Source organism: Ceratotherium simum, chromosome X (genome assembly GCF_057802395.1).
Source record: "Ceratotherium simum simum isolate JZ-2026a chromosome X, ASM5780239v1, whole genome shotgun sequence".
NCBI classification, from domain to species: domain Eukaryota; kingdom Metazoa; phylum Chordata; class Mammalia; order Perissodactyla; family Rhinocerotidae; genus Ceratotherium; species Ceratotherium simum.
In genome coordinates this window covers 75,843,866-75,864,932 of record NC_141940.1, presented here as the reverse complement: position 1 = coordinate 75,864,932, position 21,067 = coordinate 75,843,866, and the positions used below count along the sequence as shown (strand labels likewise).

The 21,067-nt window shown below is 41.3% G+C and overlaps 1 protein-coding gene across 4 annotated transcripts in view; it reads right to left on the bottom strand.

Annotated features, from left to right (window-relative positions):
* OPHN1 (oligophrenin 1) overlaps positions 1-19,520 on the bottom strand; it is a 581,757-nt gene extending 562,237 nt beyond the window's left edge. For all 4 annotated transcript variants that reach the window (XM_087427121.1, XM_004439895.3, XM_087427120.1 and 1 more), the window contains exons 1-2: positions 18,817-19,520; positions 18,518-18,675 (exon numbers count right to left, since the gene is read on the bottom strand). In XM_087427121.1, the coding sequence (XP_087283247.1) occupies positions 18,518-18,671 (154 nt within the window). In that variant the 5' untranslated portion in view covers positions 18,672-18,675; positions 18,817-19,520. The remainder of the gene's footprint in view (positions 1-18,517; positions 18,676-18,816) is intronic.
* Positions 19,521-21,067: the final 1,547 nt, after the last annotated feature.

The following is a 21,067-nucleotide window of genomic DNA, read 5'->3' as shown; positions in this document are numbered from 1 at the left end:
CCCTAGGAATGCATCACTGATGATGGGGACTTTACCCATTCATACAGGAAAACACCTAGTAGCACCATATAGATTCTGAGTCTTCATTATGCATGAGGAAGCAGGCTATTTCCAAAACCACTTCCTTGCATATCTCTCTACACAAACCCAGCTGAAGCTGGAAAAAAACAAGAAGGTCCAAGGAATGCACAAGAAACTCAATGCCCTGTCCTACCCAACAATAGCCAATTAATGTTGCACAGCCTATGGTCTTTGAGGACCACACTGTCTCTTTCAAAACTACTCAACCCTGCTCTTTTAGCGCAAAAGCAGCCATAGACGATATGTAAACAAGTGGGCATGGCTATCTGCCCATAGAATGTTATTTACAAAAACAGACATTATTTACGTAAATAGGTGGTGGGCAGGATTTGGCCCATGGGCCATAGTATGCTGACTCCTGCTTTAGTGCAAATAGAGCAAGGAGAAATCATTACTACTCCTTATGCCCTCTCCCTTCTGCCCAGGACTCCTGAGAAATAGCAAAGAGCAAAGGTGCAAGGCTAGAAAGTTTCCCTCAATCAGTTATTCTCAAAGTTAAAGGCTACAAAACCCTTCAAAGTAAACGATGCCTGTGAGTATCTATTCAACTTACTTCTATTTGTCAACATTAGAAAATAAAAATCTTTGCTGGTCCAATGGAGAGACCAGAGCTACCTTCTCTGGTGTGGCAATGGGATGACATATGACATATGTTTTTTATTAAACATCATGTTATTAACTCCTGCCTGGTGCAGAAACTCAGACAGTATCCCATAAGAAAGATCAAAGCCACAATTGGCCAGTAGCTTTCAGAACACCCAGAAGCTCCTGTAGGGCCACATTTGGGGGAAGCCAGTCCTAAAAGGGGCTACTAACTCCTTGAGGGTGAGACTGATACCAAAAGAAAAGAATTCTCCCTGGAGAGAAGACTTGCCAAGCAAGTGTCTCCTTTCCTAGTGGCCGGTTCAATGCTTCAATCAGCCAGATCCTGCTGGACTTGTTAGACCTGTCAAAACAACAGCAACAGCTTTGATAATAATGCCAGACATGGGTCAGGGCAAAATTGCTTGCTGCAAGGAAATCTATATAAAGGGCTCTCCCCAAGAAACATGCCAATTATCCTCATATTGCCAGGGGAGCAGAAGCTGATTAAAGGCACAGGAGCAAGAGAGAGGCAAAAGGATTGGACCTAAATATCACCATGGCACACCTATATTTATCAGTTCCTTTGAATGGGGGCTGCCTAACATGTGGCATGAGGGGGTCCAAAAGACTTTAAATCACAAATTTGGAGGGTGGCAGGTGAGTCACCAGAGCAGGGACAAGTGGCTAGGCATAAAAACAAGAGAGTAAGACGAAGTCTCTGAGAGGGCTTCCTAGGATCCTGGAGGGAGGAGGAGGTGGCAGCTGGTAATGGGAAACATTGAGGAGAGTAAATGATAGGGCTTTACAGAGTGAGCTGCATAAGGAGATGGTGTTAGGAGGACAGGCTCAAGGAGCAGAAGAGGGCTGAATGCAAAGCCAGGCCAGAGCTGGGACAGACATCAGGGAGAATCAGGTAACTACCATGGGAAGGGACCATACAGGAACGCTCAGAGACACAGACTTCCCAAACCCACCCTGTAAGGTACGAGCACTGACCCATTCTACAGAGAATACATCAGAATACAGTAGAAAATTTGCAGCCTTTCAGAGCCAGAAGATCTGGGTTTGGACCACAATTTGCCACTCACTAGCTTAGTAACCGAGCAAATCACTTAACTTCTCTGAATTTCAATTTCTTCATCTGTAAAACTGGGAGACCATCATCTGCCCTTGGTTACTTCACTTGTATAAGAGGAACACTAATAATACCCTGATTAGCTCATAGGGTTGTTGTAAAGATCAAGTTGAGATCATATGCCAAACTGTTTGGTGAACTGAAAAGCACTAAGAAAGATGTTATACTTTCATTATTTTTATGAAGCGTTATTATTTATGGTATCAGTGCAAACACACAACTCTATCTAAGGATGAAACTGGTTTCAAACAACATGTGTATTAGCCTCAAAACTCAGCGTTCACAGATAACTTGGGCTAAATAACGTCTGCACCACCTATGAAACTTCTAAAATAGAAAAACAAGTGGCCTATTAAAATATGTCCCTATTTTTCTTCATTATTAATGAATAGACAATTTTTAGGCTTATTTTCCATCCTAAAGATGCAATGAAAAAGGCCCAGGGTCACCTTCTCCCCCATCACTAATATGAAGCTTCCCCAATTTTTTTTAACCACCTCCATTGGCTTCAGAGAATTCTCCTTTAAAGACCTCTACCTTTGTCTGGACTGCCTTCTCTGCAGCAGCCTTCACAGAATAGCACACAGTTGGTGGATGATGCCAGAAACTCTACCACAAGCTCTGGTCTATCAGCCCTGTCAGCTACTCACTTCTCTACTGCTGTTCTCCAGCTTTCAAACCTTTCCTAATGGCCACTTCCTGTGGACATGTGTACTGGTGGCTGCTTCCATTTCTCTACAGAAGGCCCCATATCTCTTCTTGATACTTCTACTTTCTGAACTACCTGTTCCTCTGAACAGCACTTATATTCTCTTTGATCATTAAAGGGAATAAAAACAATGTGGAACAGTGGAAAGAATACTCAGAGAATCTAAGTCTTAGCTCTACTACTGACAAGCAGTGCGAAAGTACTTAAGCTCTCTAAGCCTTTGTTTCCTCAACTATAAAATGGAGATAATAACACTTTCCTTCCCAGATTAAGTTATATAATGTATGTGAAAGTGCCTTGTATACTATAAAGTGCTTTGCAAATGTTGGTTTATATCCATATCTATATCTATATCCACATGCAGGTAATCAGTCAGCCTGAGTGAGATCACATTCACAGATCCCAGCTATGCTGATGCCCAGCACAAACATTACCATACCTAAAACCCAACCCAATTTTGTATTAGAGTTGCTTCATTCTCATTCATAATTGGATTCTCTAAATTTCACGTTTAGAACCCCTCATTTAGAACCTCCTCCTCTAGAGGAGAGGGGTTTCTATTATAGAAGGTCTGTCTCTTGATCTTCTATTTCATCAAGCTCCTACTAGGCAAGGGCCAATCAGAAAAAGTACAGCAGTAACTTCAGACTCCCTGAACCTTCCCCTACTCCATTCTTGCAGGTCTGTGAAACGTCTGACTGCCTTCAGGCCAACACTGGAGGTACATAATTGGCAAGGGGCAGTGAAGAGAAAACAATTCTTTTCTTTCACAAGCTGAAAGTGATTCTGAAAAAAATCACAGGCTCAGCAAAAAGAGGTTAGTGAAAGGTAGAGACTGTTTTCCTGAGGCATGATGACACTCCACAGAGACCAGGAGTGGGGCTGATTATTGGGTTCCGGTACTGACTCTGTAATTAACTGGCTCTGTGACCTTGGACAAGGAACATCCCCTCTTAGGTTTGTTTCCTCATCTGAAATACGAAAGAGTTAAATGAAATTGTTCTCTTAAGGGCTCTTAGAACTCTCTGAGTCCATTTCCAGCAAGATACTGCCCATTAGTCAAAAGAAAAGGGAATAAACAGCATCTGCTTTTCACAAAGGAAAAGCAAACAAAATGCCAAGAAGCCCCAGCTTTCCTTTCCCTTCCATGCTGCTAGTGCAGCCATACAATCCCTCGCTGAGCTGTTACCCAATTAGCACACTAGTACCCCTTGCTTTCCCATTTAGTAGAATAACAGAATAATCATTTCCATAAACCCTGAAACACTGGCCATGGATTCTAGAAGACAAATCTCTCCAGATAAACCAAATAGGGAGAGACATCAATATTTCCCATGTTAAGAGAAAGAGAGGGGCTGGCCCGGTGGCGCAAGTGGTTAAGCGAGCGCACTCTGCTTCGGCGGCCCGGGGTTTGCCGGTTCGGATCCCAGGCGCGCACGGATGCACCGCTTGTCAAGCCATGCTGTGGTGGCGTCCCATATAAAGTAGAGGAAGATGGGCACGGATGTCAGCCCAGGGCCTATCTTCCTCAAGAAAAAAGGGAGGATTGGCATCCGATGTTAGCTCAGGACTAGTCCCCCTCACAAAAAAAAAAAAAAAAAAAAAAAAGAGCAAGAGAAATTCAGCATGGCGATGATGGTGTCAGGGACATCTTTACAACTTGCTTTCAGTTTATTTTCCTGCTCTAAACAAAAGTTGTAAGGGGCACCTATAAAACACCTTGACGGCATATTGCCCCACCCTCCTCCCCCCACCTAATGAATTCAGGATTAGTCTCCAGCTGTCGGTTGCCACATACATAATACATACTTTGCCAATCACCGGGAAAGGCTTTTCCACGACAGCCTGGCTCTGGAAATAGAGTTGAAAGCCGAAATGTGGCCCTCCTGCTTCTGGGAAGTCCTTAATGAAAACCTTTTGCAAAGAACTGCCTTGAAATTCCTAATATGGTACTAGAATGCTGGGCCTATTGCTTGCGACTTGTGAGATATTCCATGCTGCTTTAGGATAAAAATAATATGGGGAGAGGACTTTGTCACCCTTTAGTAATGCCACACATTTCCCAATATACACTATCTGCTACATGAAAAGCAGCTGCATTTGCCATAAGAAGTCAACAGATGAATAGAGAAGAGAGGAGGCCTCTGGAACTACCCAACCAGCTAGTGTAGGCTCTTGGGGCAGGAAACAAAGAGGACAGGTGTCACACCACCAAGACGTATTGCTTCTTTTCTATGATAAAGGTAAGAAAACACAACCAGACCCTAATTGAATTGGGGCTAGATTGCTCAGCAGGGAAACGACCTGATGCCAGCCATGATAGTAGGGGTAGGGGAGAATGGGAAACTTTCCACTAGCACAGTTATTCACTGTCACCTGGGTCATTTCAAACAAAAGCACCTCCAGCCCTAATAAAGAACATCCAGACAGTTTTAATGAAACATACCTGCTTTAGAGTACAGTGCAGAAAGATCCTTGTAATGGGAAATCACGAAATCTGATTCTGGTCCCAATTCAAACTCTAGCTCTAGGTCCCTAGAGGAGTCAGTTCTCTCTCTTGGCTTCCTTTTCCCTAGATATAAACCCAACAGAGTGGATGTGAAGCTTTCTAAACAAGCTTCCAGGTCTGATGTTCTATAAAGAAGATGTAGGTAAATAAGCCAAGCACCTCTGTTTCTCCAAGAACAATCTTTAAAATGGCTTTGAGATGTAACTCGGATACCATAAAATTCACTCATTAAAGTGTACAATTAAGTGGGTTTTATTATACTCACAGAGTTGTGCAACAATCATCACAATCTAATTTTAGAAAATTTTCACAATCCCAAAAAGAAATCCTTTACCCATTAGCAGTCATACACATCCCAACCCTCTCCCCTAGTCCTAGACAACCACTAACCTGATATACCTAGTTTGCATAGTGATTTTAGCATAATAATGTAGTGGACTTTTTAAACAATCTGCATCTTTTGAGATAATAATATGTTTTTTTCCTTATTCTAATTATTTGGTGTATTACATTATTACATGATTGACTTTCAGATGTTAAACTAACCTTGCATTTCTGGAATAAATTCCACTTCGTTATGGTGTATCATCCTTTTTATATGTTGCTCGATTTGGTTTGCTGGTATTTTATTGAGGATTTTTGCATTTATATTCTCAAGGGAACTTGGTCTATAGTTTTCTTTTCTTGTGATGTCCCTAGTTTTGGTATCAGACTGCTACTGGTCTCAGAGAATGTGTTAAAAAGTGTTCTCTTCTAATTTTTGGAAGAGTTTGCAAAGGATGGGTATTAATTTTTCTTTAAATATTTGGAAGAATTCACCAGTGAGGCTATCTAGGCCTGGGCTTTTCTTTGTGGGTAGTTTTTGATTACCAATTCAATGCTTTTACTTTTTATAGGTCTATACAGATTTTCCATTTATTGTGGAGTCAATTTCAGTAGTTTATGTCTTCCTAGAAATTTGTCCATTTCATCTAAATTATATAATTTATTGGCATACAGTTATTCACAGTATTCCCTTTTATTATTTTTTTATTTTGCTAAGGTTGGTAGTAGTGTCCCCTCCTTCATTCTTGCTTTTAATAATTTGAGTCTACTGTTTTGTCATTGTCAGTCTAGCTAATAGTTTCTCAATATTGTTGACCTTTTTAAAAATCAAAATTTGATTTGATTTTTAAAAAATTTTCTCTATGGTTTTCCTATTCTCTATTTCATTTAATTCCACTCTAGTCTTTGTCATTTCTTTCCATCTACTTGCTTTGGGATTAGTTTGTTCTTCTTTTTCTAATTTCTTAATGTGGAAAGTTAGGTTACTGAATTGTGACCTTTCTTTTTTCTCTAATGTAGGTATTTTAAAGCTATAAATTTTCCCCTAAGCACTGCTTTTGCTGCATCCCAAAAGTTTTGGCATGTTGTGTTTTAATTTTTATTCATTCCAAAGTATTTTCTAATTTCCCTTGTGATTTCTTCTTTCACCCACTGGTTACTTAGGAGTGTGATATTTAATTTCCACATATTTGTGAACTGCCTAAATATCCTTCTGCTATTGATTTGTAATTTCATTCCACTGTGGCTGGAAAACATACTTTGCATGAATAAATATATTCAGAAATGTTTTGTGGCCTAGAAAAGGGTCTGTCCTGGAAAATGTTCCATGTGCATTGAGAAGAATGTGTATTCTGCTATTACTGTACAGAGTGTTCTACACATGTCTGTAAAAGGTCTATTTGGTTTATAGTGTTGTTCAAGTCTCCTATTTCCTTGTTGATCCCTATCTAGTTGTTCTATCCATTATTGAATGTGGAGTATTAAAATCTTTGACTATCTATTTCTCCCTTCAGCTCTGTCCACTTTTGATTCATGTATTTTGGGAGCTCTGTTGTTAGGAGCATATGGTTATAATTTTATATCTTCTTGATATATTGACTGTCTAAGCATTATAAAATGTTTTTCTTTGTATGTCTTAAAAATTTTATCTTAGAATATATTTTGTCTGATATTAGTATAGCCACCCCAACTGCCTTTGGTTACTGTTTGCTTGGTATATTATTTTGTCCTTTCACTTTCAACCTATTTGTGCCTTTGAATCCAAAATGTGTCTTTTAAAGACAGCAAATATTTCAATCAATTTATCCATTTTTGACCAATTTATCTATTTTGCCAATGTCTGCCTTTCTACTGCAGTGTGTATTCATCCACATTTAATATAATTACTGATAAGGTAGGATTTATGTCTGCCATTTACTTTATTTTGTATATGTCTTATCTTTTTTCCTCTATTCCTCCATTATTACATTCTTTTGTGTTAAATAGATATTGTTTCTAATGAACTATTTTAATTCCCTGGTTGTTTCTTTTATTTTATATTTTTAGTTATTTTCTTAGTCACTGACCTCAGGATTAATTACCATCTTAACTTAAAACAATCCAGTTCAGATTAATTTTACCTTAGAAAGCAAACAGAAACGTTGCTCCAATATAATTGTTTCCTTCCCCTCCTTTGTGCTATATTGTCATACATATTGCATCTTTATATATCATAAGCTCATCAACATAGTTTTATAACTATTGCATTATGCAGTTGTCATTTAAATCAGATAGGAAAGAAAAGAGTTACTTAAAAAAGACAATTATACTGTCTTTTATATCCACCTATCTAGTTACATTTACTGGTGCTCTTCATATTTTGTGCAGATTTGAGTTACCATCCATCATTCTTTCATTTCATCCTGAAGGACTCCCTTTATTATTTCTTGCAGGGCAGGTCTGCTAGTGACAAATTCTCAGTTTTTGTTTTTGTTTATCTGAGAATGTCTTAATTTCTCTCTTGTTTTTAAGAATGGTTTTGATGAATATAGAATTCTTGGTTGATATTCTTTTTTTCAGCACTTTGACTATGTCAGCCTACTGCCTTCTGGTCTCCATGATTTCTGATGAGAAGTCAGCTCTTCATCTTATTGAGGATCCCATTCACCTGATGAGTTGTTTTTCTCTTGCTTCTTTCGAGATTCTCTATTTCTCTTTCATCAGTTTGACAATAATGTATCTAGGTATGGATGGCATTGAGTTTGTCCTACTTGGAGTTTGTTGAGCTTCTTGGATTTGGGGATTAATGTTGTTCCTTAAATTTGGGAAGTTTTTGGCCATTAGTTCTTCAAATATTCTTTCTGCTCCTTTATATCTTTCTTCTCCTTCTGGGACTCCCATTATGCATATGTTGATACATTTGATGGTATCCCACAGTTTCTGGGGCTCAGTTCATTTTTATTCATTTTTTTCTTTCTTTTGCTCAGACTGGATAATCTCAATTAATTTATCTTCAAGTTCTATGATTCTTTCTTCTGCTAGCTCAAATCTGCTGGTAAGCCTCTCTAGTGAGTTTCTCATTTCAGTTATTTTACTTTTCAACTTCAGAATTCCTATCTGGTTCTTTTTTATAATTTTTATCTCTTTATATTGTCTCTTTGATGAGACATTGTCCTCATGTCCTTTCCTTTAAATCTTTAGACATGGTTTCCCTTAGTTCTTTGAATATATTTGTATTGTCTGTTTTAAATTTTTTTGTCTAAATTCCAACATTTAGGCCCCATCAGGGACGGTTTCTACTGACTACTTTTTCTTGTGTATGGACCTGTGTCTTATGTATACTTTCCTGTTTCTTAGCATGTCTGATCATTTTTTGTCAAAAATTGGACATTTTAGACAATATAATATGATACTTCTGGAAATCAGATCCTGACCCCCAGGTTTTGTTTCTATTGTTGTTTTTGTTATTGTTGCTGTTTGTTTGTTTAGTATATTTCTTGGACTAATTCTGTAATGCCTGTATTCCTTGTAGGGTGTGGCCACTGAAGTCTCTGCTTGGTTAGCTTAGTGGCCAGCTAGTGATTGTTCAGAGATCTCTTTGAATGTCTTGAACTATTAAGTCTTCCACCTCTTGCTGAGGGGCTCTGTGTGCATGTTGGGGCATTCCTTCAACACTCAGCCAGGCAGTTTACAACTCTGCCTCAAGTTCAGCCATAGGAGAGAAATTGGAGCCCTCTCAGGTCTTTTCCAGGCACATGCACAGCCCTAGGCATGCACATGTCCTTCTAGATCCCCAGGAATATGTTTGAGCTTTTCAAAGCCCCCTTTGGATATCTCATTCCCCATTTCTTTCTTTTCTGTTTTTGACCAGACTCTTGCTTGCCCTGACTGGTATTGCAGCCTCAGGCAGCTGTGATTTTAAACACCCTGGGAATAGAACTTTTCCCATTGAGCTAGCTCTAAGTCCGGTGAAATTATAAGAAGCCCTGTGAATGGGGCTTTTCTAGGTAGCTTTGAGACAGGTTAAATAGTGACAAGACACTGGGTATGCAATTTTTTGAGGGTCTACAAACCCTGTCTTCCCTCTCAGGTGCTGGAAGGCTACTGGTTTCCACAGCTACTGTGGTTACAAGGCTGTTGGTTTTCAAGGCTACCCCACAGCTCTGAAGAAGGGAATGGGAAGCAGGGTAAGTTAAAATGCCACAAACCCTGCTGCTACAGAGGTTCAACATGTTTTCATCAATAAATACTCTTCAGATTATTGCAAGTCTTTTGGTTAATATCCAGAGTTCTGAAAAAGTTGATTTTGACCATTTTTGCCAGTTCCCTTTTTACTTTTATGGAGGAGTTTATTTTCTGAGGTCTTTAATCTACCATTCTTTCCAAGTACAATCAATTTTTTTTTGAGGAAGATTGGCCCTGTGCTAACATCTGTTGCCAATCTTCCTCTTATTTCTTTCTTCTCCCCAAAGCCCCAGTACATAGTTGTGTATCATAGTTGTGGAGTTGTAGCTCTTCTGTATGGGACACCACCTCAGCATGACTTGATGAGCGGTGAGTAGGTCCACGCCCAGGATCCAAACCAGTGAACCCCAGGCCACTGAAGCAGAACACGCAAACTTAACCACTATGCCATCAGGTTGGCCCCTCCAAGTACAATCTTAAAGAAATCTTGCCCAGGCTGGGAATTTGCCTACAATGCAACACACTCCTGAGGGAGCAGAAGTTGATAGAAGCACTGGGGTAAAGTCTTTTTAAAGGATAAACAGTTGCCAGTTGTTGCCTCTAGGGTGGAGAACTGGGGAACTAGAACATTGGAGGAGGGAAAACCTTTGCCCTTCTGTACCTTTTGAATTTTGTAGCATGTTCATGTGTTACCTATCCAAAAAACATGTTAATATACTTATAAAAGAAGAAGGAGGCAGTAAGTACTTTAGGTCTTCCCTGAAGACCCCATGACACATACTACACCCTGTCTGTTTCTGAGAAACTCTCCATTCACTTGAAGTGTCTTGTTCATTACCAGGGCCATTAACTACCAAGGTGGTAAAACAGGTAGCTTTGACTTAGGAACTCTTCCTCCTCAGTTTATTGTTTTTTCCTACAGACAGTTGCATTCCCATGGTCTAGTTCCTTTTTTCCCCCACAAAGCTCCACTTTGTAACACATGATAGAATATATATCATATCCTGAACTTCTTCTTTATAGCTCTTCTCACAATTGTAATTAAGTTATTTAAGTGGGTAATCAGATATTTAATTCATGCTCCAAGAAGGCAGAGCCCGTAGCAGCCTTATTCAACATTATATCCCCAATTTCCAGGATAGTGCCTGACACATAGTAGGTGCTTAGTAAATCCTTGTTGAATTAAGCTGAATTCCCTTTACATTGTGCAAGGCTTTAGCACTTGATGCAAGCCCAATAAAGCATCATGAGTGCCCTTCACCCCACTAGAAAAAAAATCAGCTCAAGATTTCCAGGGTACTCCCCTGGAAAAGCATGTATCTTTCCAGATACTCATGGGCTTTTAGGAAATTTCTATAGTAACTGATTAGAGAAACAGATGTCAGATTAAACAAAAGTATTTGGCTATGCTTTTAAAAATGAGGCTACAAAAATGAAGCTGAAAAGTAATTTTCCTTTATCACTCTTAACTCGGATTGAAAAACTTTTCTTAACAAGCAGGTCAAGCCATAATCTTCCCTACCCCATCCCAACACCATCCCTCATCCTTAAAAAAAAATCTTCTTACAAATGGTCACACTGAAATGCTGTCTTGGTTCACTTTTCCACCCTAGTTTCCACAGCACTCCCAGTCCAGCTACTTAGGAATCTGGTCTTCTGAGGACCTTCAACGAATACGGCAATATCACCTCCACCAAATTTTCATTCGACACTGCTTCACGTCTACTTACAGCAGTGCCATATGACACACTCATTTCATTGATCTGAGTTACTTTGGAGAATATCTAAAATAACTCCATGTGCTCCAAGGCACTGATTAAATATCACTGGGATTATGACAGGATATCTGCTGACTAAGAATATATATTACATTACCAACTCCTCCCTACAAACCATGGTACTACATCCATCCCAGAGGGATTAAAAGCTTTGGTCTCCCTCACTCTAGAACTATTCAGGACAGAAGTGAAGGGCATCAGGCTGACACCTTTTAAGAAGCATTCATCAAAAGGATAATCAGATAGGCTAGCATGATTCAAGTCATCTACTCATGCCGGACATATCAGTTGGAATTTCCCTTTGCCCACTCTCCCAGAGTGAGGATGAATTGGCTATAAAGTTAATGACAGAATCAATTCAGGTTGCTTGACTACTTGAGTAAGACAGTGGCAGCCCAGAAAACAGAGTGACAAAGCCAGGAAGAACCCTAAAACTCAATGACCAAACCTCTAATTTTACAAATGGGAAAACTCAGGCTCACGAAACTAAAGACTTACTCGACGTCATAGAGCTAGCTAGTGGCAGAGTTGGAAATAGCATCCATGTTCTCTGTGTGCCAAGCTAGAGATGGCTCCACTAAGTATATTCAATATCAAATTTTCCTCAAAGATGGAATCCATCCATCTTTCCAGGAAAGCAATTACTTATCAGATAGCTGCTCCAGTTGCCAAAGCAGGAGCTGAACAGGTACCCCAAAAAGATACCTTAATATAAACTTCTAAAACTCTTGTCTTTAAAAGTATAGAATGCAAGAAAGTGACATTTTTTAAAAATTTAAGACTAGGTTATAAAAGCTATACAAATTATATTATTTCTACTTTATCAACTTTACGTACTTTTTTAGTACAGAATGCATCTTTTGTATTCATTTAAAACATAAATTTTCATTAGTTCAAGACAACCTATGTATGTGTGGTTGTGCAGGTATATGTGTGGGGTTCATGATATAATTCTTTTTTCTGACATCTGTTTTATATATACAAACATATGTAAAGTATGTTATCCTTGGTTTTTGAAAGGCTATTTAAAATTTTTGTTTAAATTCTTGTGTTTAATTAAATACTGTCATGTACACTAAAATCATGTGAAAATTTATGTAGGCATAAAATAAGATCCTATCATTAAGTTACTCATTCCTTTCGCAAAAGATTAAAGTACAATATGCAATGCAAAAAAAAAAGTGAGCTTGTAGATCCCCTACCCCCCTCCACCTTTGTAAAGCTGAGGACCTGGGGCCCCAGTGAAATGACTTACCAAGGTCACAGATCGCATCAGTAGCAGAACCAGCACCATACCCAGGTATCTAAACATCATGTCTAGGGTTTTTTCCCATTATACCATCATTCCACCTCTGTTCATTCGCAAAAAGTGTCCAGTGGAGCTTCCCCAGAGAAATCTCTATCTGGAGACAGTCGCCTTCCATTTTTCTAGCCCATTAGAGTCCAAGACTCATAGACCAATAAAGCTAGATCATCTAGCTCAGGAGTTGCAGCCTGACTGAATCTAGGCTGTGAATATATGTTATTTAGCTGGCACATTTAAAAAAACAAAAAAAAAAGGAAGAAGGGCTGACCCCGTGGCCTGGTGGTTGAGTTTGGCGCACTCCACTTTAGCAGCCCAGGTTCATGGGTTTGGATCCTGGGTGCAGGCCTACACCACTCGTCAGCCATGCTGTGGCAGCAACCCACATACAAAATAGAGAAATACTGGCACAGATGTTAGCTCAGGGCTAATGTTCCTCAAGCGAAAAAAAAAGTAAAGGCCTTTTGAATAAGGTAAGGGTGCTGTATTTTACCCCAATCACTCCAGCCCTATTAACCCACTTCCAACAGCTTCTACTTTTCTGTTTTCTCCTTGGCCTCTGACAGCATTTGAGGTTACGATCCCCGAATCTAGAGCAGGCATAATTAACCACACACCAAAGTAAAACTAGTTGACGGAAAATGTGACATGTGGCATTATGTTTTACCAATAGCTATATTCACCACCTTACCAATAAAAATTCATTTAGGTTTTTCAGGTTAACTAGTTTTAGGTTAACTGCTAACTACAACCAGTGAGACAAATCCAGCCCACCACCTATTTCTGTATGCCCCCTCTCTCCTGGCTGAGCTGAGAATGGTTTTTATAAACTGTTGAAAAAATTCAACGAAAGAATAATATTTCATGACATGTGAAAATTACGTGAAATTCACATTTCAATGTCAATAAATAAAGTTTTATTATAACACAGCCACTCTCATTTCATGTACATATTATGTATGGCTGCTTTCTCGCAACAACGGCAGTTAAGTAATTGCCACAGAAACTGCATGGATCTCAAAGCCTAAAATATGGCCCTTGACAGAAAAGGTTTGCTGACCCTGAGCTATATCAAAGAAAATTTAAAGCTTCCAACTAACTGCTGAAAAGTCACAAATATTTGTGTGGAATTGTTAACATGTTACACATCACTCTCAGATGAATCTTCCTAAAACACAACTCAAATCATGCCTCTCTCCTACCAAAAACATTTTGAATACTCTGCCTATAAAGAAAAGACTGAAATACTTAGGTCCCGCACAGTCAAGGCCTCTACCTTCCATTCCAACCTCATCTCTCAAACCTCCCTTCCTGTACCCTATATTCCAGATGACTTATTTGCTGTCCCTTCACATTCTCTGTGTATTCCCACTATATGAAATGCCCTGTCCTGAATACAGTGCAATGCAGTAAAATAAGCAGGGCCTTTAGAGTCAGGTCTGGGTTCTAATTCAGACCCTTGCCCTTATTAGCTGAGAAAGTTACTTAGCACCTATGAACTTCAATTTTCTCATCTATAAAATCAGAATAATAATCCTTACCTCATAAGGCTGTTACAATATTTTAATGCCTGGCACATGGAAACAGCTAAACAAGCGATTAGTGTTATTAATTCTGTCCAATTCCAATGCTACTTCCTCCTTTGCTTTTCCTTATCCTCCCACCAGGCAATGAGCTCTTCCTCTAATGTCATGTATCATAGTATCCACCTGTCCACTCTTCAGGCTCTGATCCATACCTACTACCTTAATGATAGTGATCAACGTCTTGTCTCCCATACTAGTCTGGGAACTCCTTGGGGGCAGGATCCATCTGTGACTCACTCTTACATCTGTGACAGCCCTGAGAACAATGGCTTGAATACAGTTTGTGCACAAGTATTTACTGAATGAATGGTATGTGTTCACTGAACTACATATAACACTTATTAGGTGTATCATGTTGCGTTGGGATATAAGTAAGGGCCACATCACTTGTTCTGAATAATACCTAGCCTGAGCGCTTAGAAAATATTCAAAAAACATCAGAGACCAAAACTGCCAACATAAAAACAAAGGACAAACAGAAAAGTGGGCAATATATTCAACTTTCAGAGTGATGGTGTTTTTATTTTCCATTAGTTTAAGTTATAATCCTCATCTTTTACTCTAACAATTATAAATAGATCACATTTAAAAGGAGGGAATCAACTTCTTCCCCAAGGGAGACATGTTGAATATCATTCATAACATCAGTTACCTCTGAGCACAGATCTAAGTAAATTGAAATATTGAAATAAGTCCTACATTTAATGAACCAATCATCACACACAGTTGTGACTAAAACCTTATCTAGAGCTCTGTACAAAATCAGACACAAGCAGGGTAAATTTAGAAATCAAGTTCCACCTAGGTTAACATCTTTAACAAAAACTGCAGCTGGTTTTTGTAGCATGATGCACCAAGTTTCATTGGTTCCTAGAAACACTAGCCTTTTGATTTGATGGTCAATTTAATAAGTTAAATAAAAAGATATCAATCATTCTTCCTGAATTTCAATGCCAGACTCCAAATGCCAAAATGAATCCACATACATGAATATAAAATTAATTGCCGAGAAATGCCAATGTAAGGAGTGACATTTTCCAACAAGATGACAGCAAAAAATATCTGTTTCCAACTACTTCTGCTTATGCATTTCTCTTCAGAAACCTACTGAAAAGTACACATTCACCAGCAGATATATTAACTTGAAGATGTATTATCAACAACTTAAAATGTTTAGCCATTTCCATTTACAAAGCGCTTTCATAATACATTAACTTCTTTGATCCTCACAACAACCCTGTGAGGTGGGTATAATTACCCCCATTTTACAGATGAATTAAGTGATTTGTGCCATCTTATCCCCAGATGGTAAAGCCAAGATTGTAACCCAGGTCTTCTAAGTCCAATTCCAGCATTCCCGTTTCCTTTTTCATACACACAAAGCAAGAACATACCTCTGTTTTGCTTCCACCCCACTTACTCTCAAAAAGTCACCCAGCTAGCATAGTGTGAGGAAGCAGAGTGGGAGTATAAACATTACTATGGTCAAGACAGTGGGAAACATCTCACCTTTGCCTCTAGCTAATCATGTTTTTAGAATCATGCAACATTAAGGAAAAAAATGAAGTGTCGGTTAGCTGCTGGGTTTTATTTCCTACCTCTCATATTTTTGACTTTCTATGTATACTTAGAAACAGAAAAACCACCATAAATATAAAGAAGCCCTTCCGGGCCAAAGTATCTCTCGGATCTTTTGCCCATATGCAAAGGTTGAGGCCTGCATAATTGTTGATTCTTACCACTTTCAGTCTCAGAAAAGGAAAGAATAAAAACCACTACTTGCCCCTAGCTTACAAAACTTTTGCCCTTCCTCAAATTTTTTATTTAACTGTTTATTTTTCTTAAGAATCTTAGAGCCAACCCTGATGGCATAGCAGCTAAAGTTCATGCTCCACTTCAGCAGCCCGGGTTCAGTTCCCAGGCGCGGAGCCACACCACTCGTCTGTCAGTAGCCATGCTGTGGCGGCAGCTCACATAGAAGAACTAGAAGGACTTACAACTAGAATATACAACTATGTACTGGGGCTTTGGGGAGGGGAGAGGGGAAGAAAAGAGAGGAAGATTGGTAACAGATGTTAGAAATCTTTCCCAGCAAAAAAAAATTAAAAAACAAATGCACTGGTCTCTCAGCAGGTTACCTTCACTCCAAAACGCTTAAGAAAAACAAAAAAGAATCTTAACCTCTCTGATGTGCCTTAGCTGGTCATTTTTTAGCACAAACACATAATACACTTCACAAAGCCACTCCCTTCCCAGGGCTTATGATGAGCTTCATTTGACTGTAGATACTGCACCAAGCGATTTACTGTAATAAGTAAATAAAAAGAAAATCCAAACATTCCCCCTTTTCCTTTGAGTGAACCTTCACCCTTCTAACTACTTTTGTGGCACAACCTGCATATCTTTAACCTCTCAATGAACTCTATTAAGTGGCAACACACTCCAAATCCTGGCCTATAAGTCTCTAAGGATCAGCAATTCAAATACCCCATCTTTAAGGTGCTGCCAAGAGTTTATTCTTGTTCAGGCCACAATAAGACAAACCATTAAATGATCAAACTCAATCAAATGACCAGCAGGAACTTGGACAATCTATATATTCTGCTCAAAGTGGACAGACAACATGTGCAGGGAAAGCACAGGCTCCAAGGGGCAAATCAGAAGAGCTGCAGAACAAACACCAGCTGATAGCAGTTACCGTTGCACTGCCACTCCCAAGCATTTCTCCCTGCTCTTGACTGGCTGCATCTGCCTTAAGAAGGTCCCCACACTGGACCTACCCACAGTATTTTTGGGATAAATCCATTCTGAACAAAGTTATAAGTATACAGGACATATTTGCCAGTGAATTTTACTTTATTTTTCACAATTATCTTTCAGTCAAGAAGAGAAAAAATTATCACTCCACCCAATCACTATCCTCCATTTTTCTAAGTATATATTTGGCACAAAGGGTTGGCTTGCCTGCACTCTTGTTGAAGATGTTTATTATTCTTTCTCTTACTCCAAGCCTTCTGCCAACTAGCAGAAATAAAAACTCCACACACAGTAGGGAAGCAGGGGGAGGGTCGTACAGCTGTCAGCTGTGACCCCTGGGAATGCCAAGCTAGATGAGGTTCCTTCAGCCCGGTGGCTCCCAATCCTAGCCCTATAATTCGCCCCCTGGGGGCTGAGCTCCTTGTGCCAGGGACTAGGCAGGTCTTTGTTCCACCCTTAAGCAGAATTCAGTGGCATGTGAGGCCATCCAATAACACTGAGCTTAGACTAACCTTGACCACAACCATAGCTCAGTAACTTAAAGGAAAAAATCAGTGAGGCAAAGGTGCTTTCCTTAGAAAATAACTTGCCATGGAGAATTTTTTACTGCCCCCACACTTATCTGTAGCAACCAGAGGCCAGGACAAAACCATAACTGCTGGCCTTAATTGTCAATTATTTAGGAGGTGCTGCAGCAGTTCCTTGGTCAGCTTAGATATCCCCTTGCCCAAGACATGGGTGCTAAGCATGTCCAACGGCACAGGCAGATTGTCCCTTCAGAACAACAATCTGCCGAGTAAAGACAGTTGCAGAGCAAGAGGGTCCCTGGCACAGATACACATCCTGTATTAAAGGATCAAGGCTGGGGGCCCGCCCGGTGGCGCAAGCAGTTAAGTGCGCACGCTCCGCTGCGGCCGCCCAGGGTTCGCCTGCCGGCATCCCGGGAGCGCACCAACGCACAGCTTGGCAAGCCATGCTGTGGTGGAGTCCCATGTAAAGTGGAGGAAGATGGGCATGGATGTTAGCCCAGGGCCAGTCTTCCTCAGCAAAAAAAGAGGAGGATTGGCAGATGTTAGCACACGGCTGATCTCCTCACAAAAACAAAAGAAAAAAAGAAAAAAAAGATCAAGGCTATGGGGCCTGCCTGCAGTGGTTAAAGTTTCTGCACTCTGCTTCAGTGGCCAGGGATTTGTAGGTTTGGATCCTGGGCGCGGACCTACACAGCACTTATCAAGTCATGCTGTGGCAGGCGTTCCACATATAAAGTAGAGGAGGATGGGCACGGATGTTAGCCCAGGGCCAATCTTCCTCAGCAAAAAGAGGAGGATTGGCAACGGATGTTAGCTCAGGGCTGATCTTCCTCAAAAAAAAGATCAAGGCCACTAAAGGGAAAGGCCCAAAGTTCTAGTTGTAGCCACCACCTTCCACTTCTACTGACCCCACTTCCGAAGTGTCCGGAAACCCATTCACCTCAGAGACCTGGGCTGGGAATCACCCTGAATCCTTCCTTCCCCCTGCAGTATGGAAAAGTTTAAAGGCCAGAGCCACTGGCTCAGGGAAACAGTTCATCGAAGCCTTCCACTTACTTCTCATTGCGCTGATAAGCGCGTTGCCATCTTTGATCACATCTTTGATGAATTTATTGGTCCTCTCCAGCTCCTGTTCATAACACTTGAGCCTCTCACGGAAATCGGGGCTGTCCAGGTAGCAGTCGCTGAACTCCAGCGGGGGATGTCCCATGGTTCTGACGGCGGAGAGTGGAAGGAGAGAGAAAGACACAAAGACCAAGAGCATCAGTGGCAAATTAGGGGGCGTAGATGGCATAGATTGCGTGCAGGACCCGCTTAGGAAACTCCTAGCCTCCCTCCCTTTGGAGGACAGGTACCTGTTCCGATGAGACTCCTGGGGAGAGCTGGCTGGTCTGTACCGGAAACGGGAGGCCCGGCGATTGCTTCAGGTGACAAGGAGAGCTAACGCAGTCGGATCCCGGCGGGGTGCTGCCTAGCAAGCAGCATGCCCCCTAGGCATCGCCTCCCCTGACAGGCAGCAGAAACCGCAGCCGGGCTCGCCTCCGGAGACCGGCCAGATCCTTCCTGAGCAATTGCAAACGTGACACTTCGGCCCGCCCAGGGTGTAGGCGGGGGTGAGCGCTGGGGGTGGGAGCCGCCTCTCCTCACTCCTCGCTGGCGAGCTAGCTGAAGGTTTCCTTTTGCCGAAATCCACGGGCAACGCTGATTGCACTGTCCCCTCCCCCGGCTTAAAGCCAGCGCCTCTGCCCCGCCCCAGCGAAGCCCTTGTGCCGAGCCGGAGCGCTCGGGCTCCTTCAACTGTCTTCCTTGCACTCCAGGGTTTTGTTACCAGAGTCTTCCGGCTCCCACGAGTTCTTCCTGGTCCAAGAGAGCCGGCCTGCCGTTCTGTTAGGCGCTGGAGGAGTTAAGCAGTGGCAGCAATGAAACGTAGCCTTCCTCCATAATCACCCGAGCGGGAAGAGGAGGGCGACAGCGCGACGCACAATAGCTGCGGTAGCCCGGCGCTTTCCTACGGAAACTGGGGAGCAGTCAGCGCCCTAGGACTCCAGCTGGAAAGCGTGGCGGCCTGGGAGATGTAGTCTTTCCGTTTCACGCCCCATGACTCCTCCCTGCGATCTCCCCACCACCCAGCAAGGGCGGCTACTCTCCCAGAAAGGCCTTCCCAGCCTGCCCCAGGCTCGCCAGCTGGCCCAGCCTCGAGGGGTAGGTGCGCCACACTGAAGTTGACGTGGAAAGTTTCTGAAACTGGAGCAAGAACCCAAGAGTGATCGATTGTGAGAGGCCATCTCTCACTTCGCATTACTATTCGGCTGGATTGTTTATTCTTTTTCCTTTTTCTCTTTCCAGCCTCCCTTTGACCGACCAACTTGTTTTCCTCTTCCCTTTCCCATTTCTCCTGATCCTAGCGCTCTAATTCCCATGGGCCTTCGACCTGAAGGGTTGATTCCTACTCTAGGGTCTCTATGTTAAGCTCAGAGCCCCCAGCCAAAGAAAGGGAGGCTGTAATTAGGAGTTCACTTTTTCCTGAATAGGACCTCAGACTATCATACCTCATGGTTTTTGTGACCCAGCTCATTGAAGAGGCCATTGATTAAGCACATGATTTTCCATGTGTAAGTGGAAAACCTAAGAAGAGGATGTTATAAATTGTCTTGCAGCTTATCTAAGAGGCCTCTTGTCCATTGTCCATTGTAGGAGAACTGGGGTTACTCTTACAAGCAGCTGCTTTGAGATTAAGAGTAGCTAGGGGCAGGAGAATACTGTGTACATGAGCAAAAGGATCCATGCTGATTTTAGAGAAGTGTTTAGATTACATTGCCCTGTGAAGAAAGCCAAGAAAAGCCAGAACTGAAGGGAGTTATAAATAGAGTAACAATGGCTAACCCACCTGTACTAGTGTCCTATTGCTGTTGTAATAAATTACCACAAACTTGATGACTTAAAACAACACAAATGTATTATCTTACAGTTCTGGAAGTGAGAAATGGACCTCACTAGGCCAAAATCAAGTTGTCAGAAGGGCTGTGTTCCTTTCTGGAAGCTCTAGGGGAGAATCCATTTTCTTGCCTTTTCCAGCTTCTAGAAGCTATCCACATCCTTTGGCTCATAGCCCCCTTCCTGCATCTTCAAAGCCAACAATGGCTGATTAAGTCTCTCTGCCACTGCATCACTCTGACACTGACTCTCCTGCCTCCCTCTTTCACGTTTAAGGACCCACCGAATACCCAGGATAATCTCCCCATCTCAAGATCCTTAACTTAATCACATCTACAAAGTCCCTTTTACCATGTAAGGTAACATATTCAGTTTCCAGGGGAGGAACATTCTTCTACCTTCCACACAACCTATTATCCTATAAACCACCTCACTAATCCTCAAAACAATCATACAAGATTGGTATTATTATTATACCCATTTAAAGATTAGATAGGTGAGTTGAAGAGAGGTTAAGTGACTTGCCCAAGGACACACAGCTAGTGCTTAAACTTGAGCCTAGCCTGGCTGGTTCTAGAGGCACTGCTCTTAACCCCTACACTATATCACAGTATGGTAAAGAGTCCACTGAGGAAACACCCTCTGAAAATTAATAAGCAGCCACATCCCAGA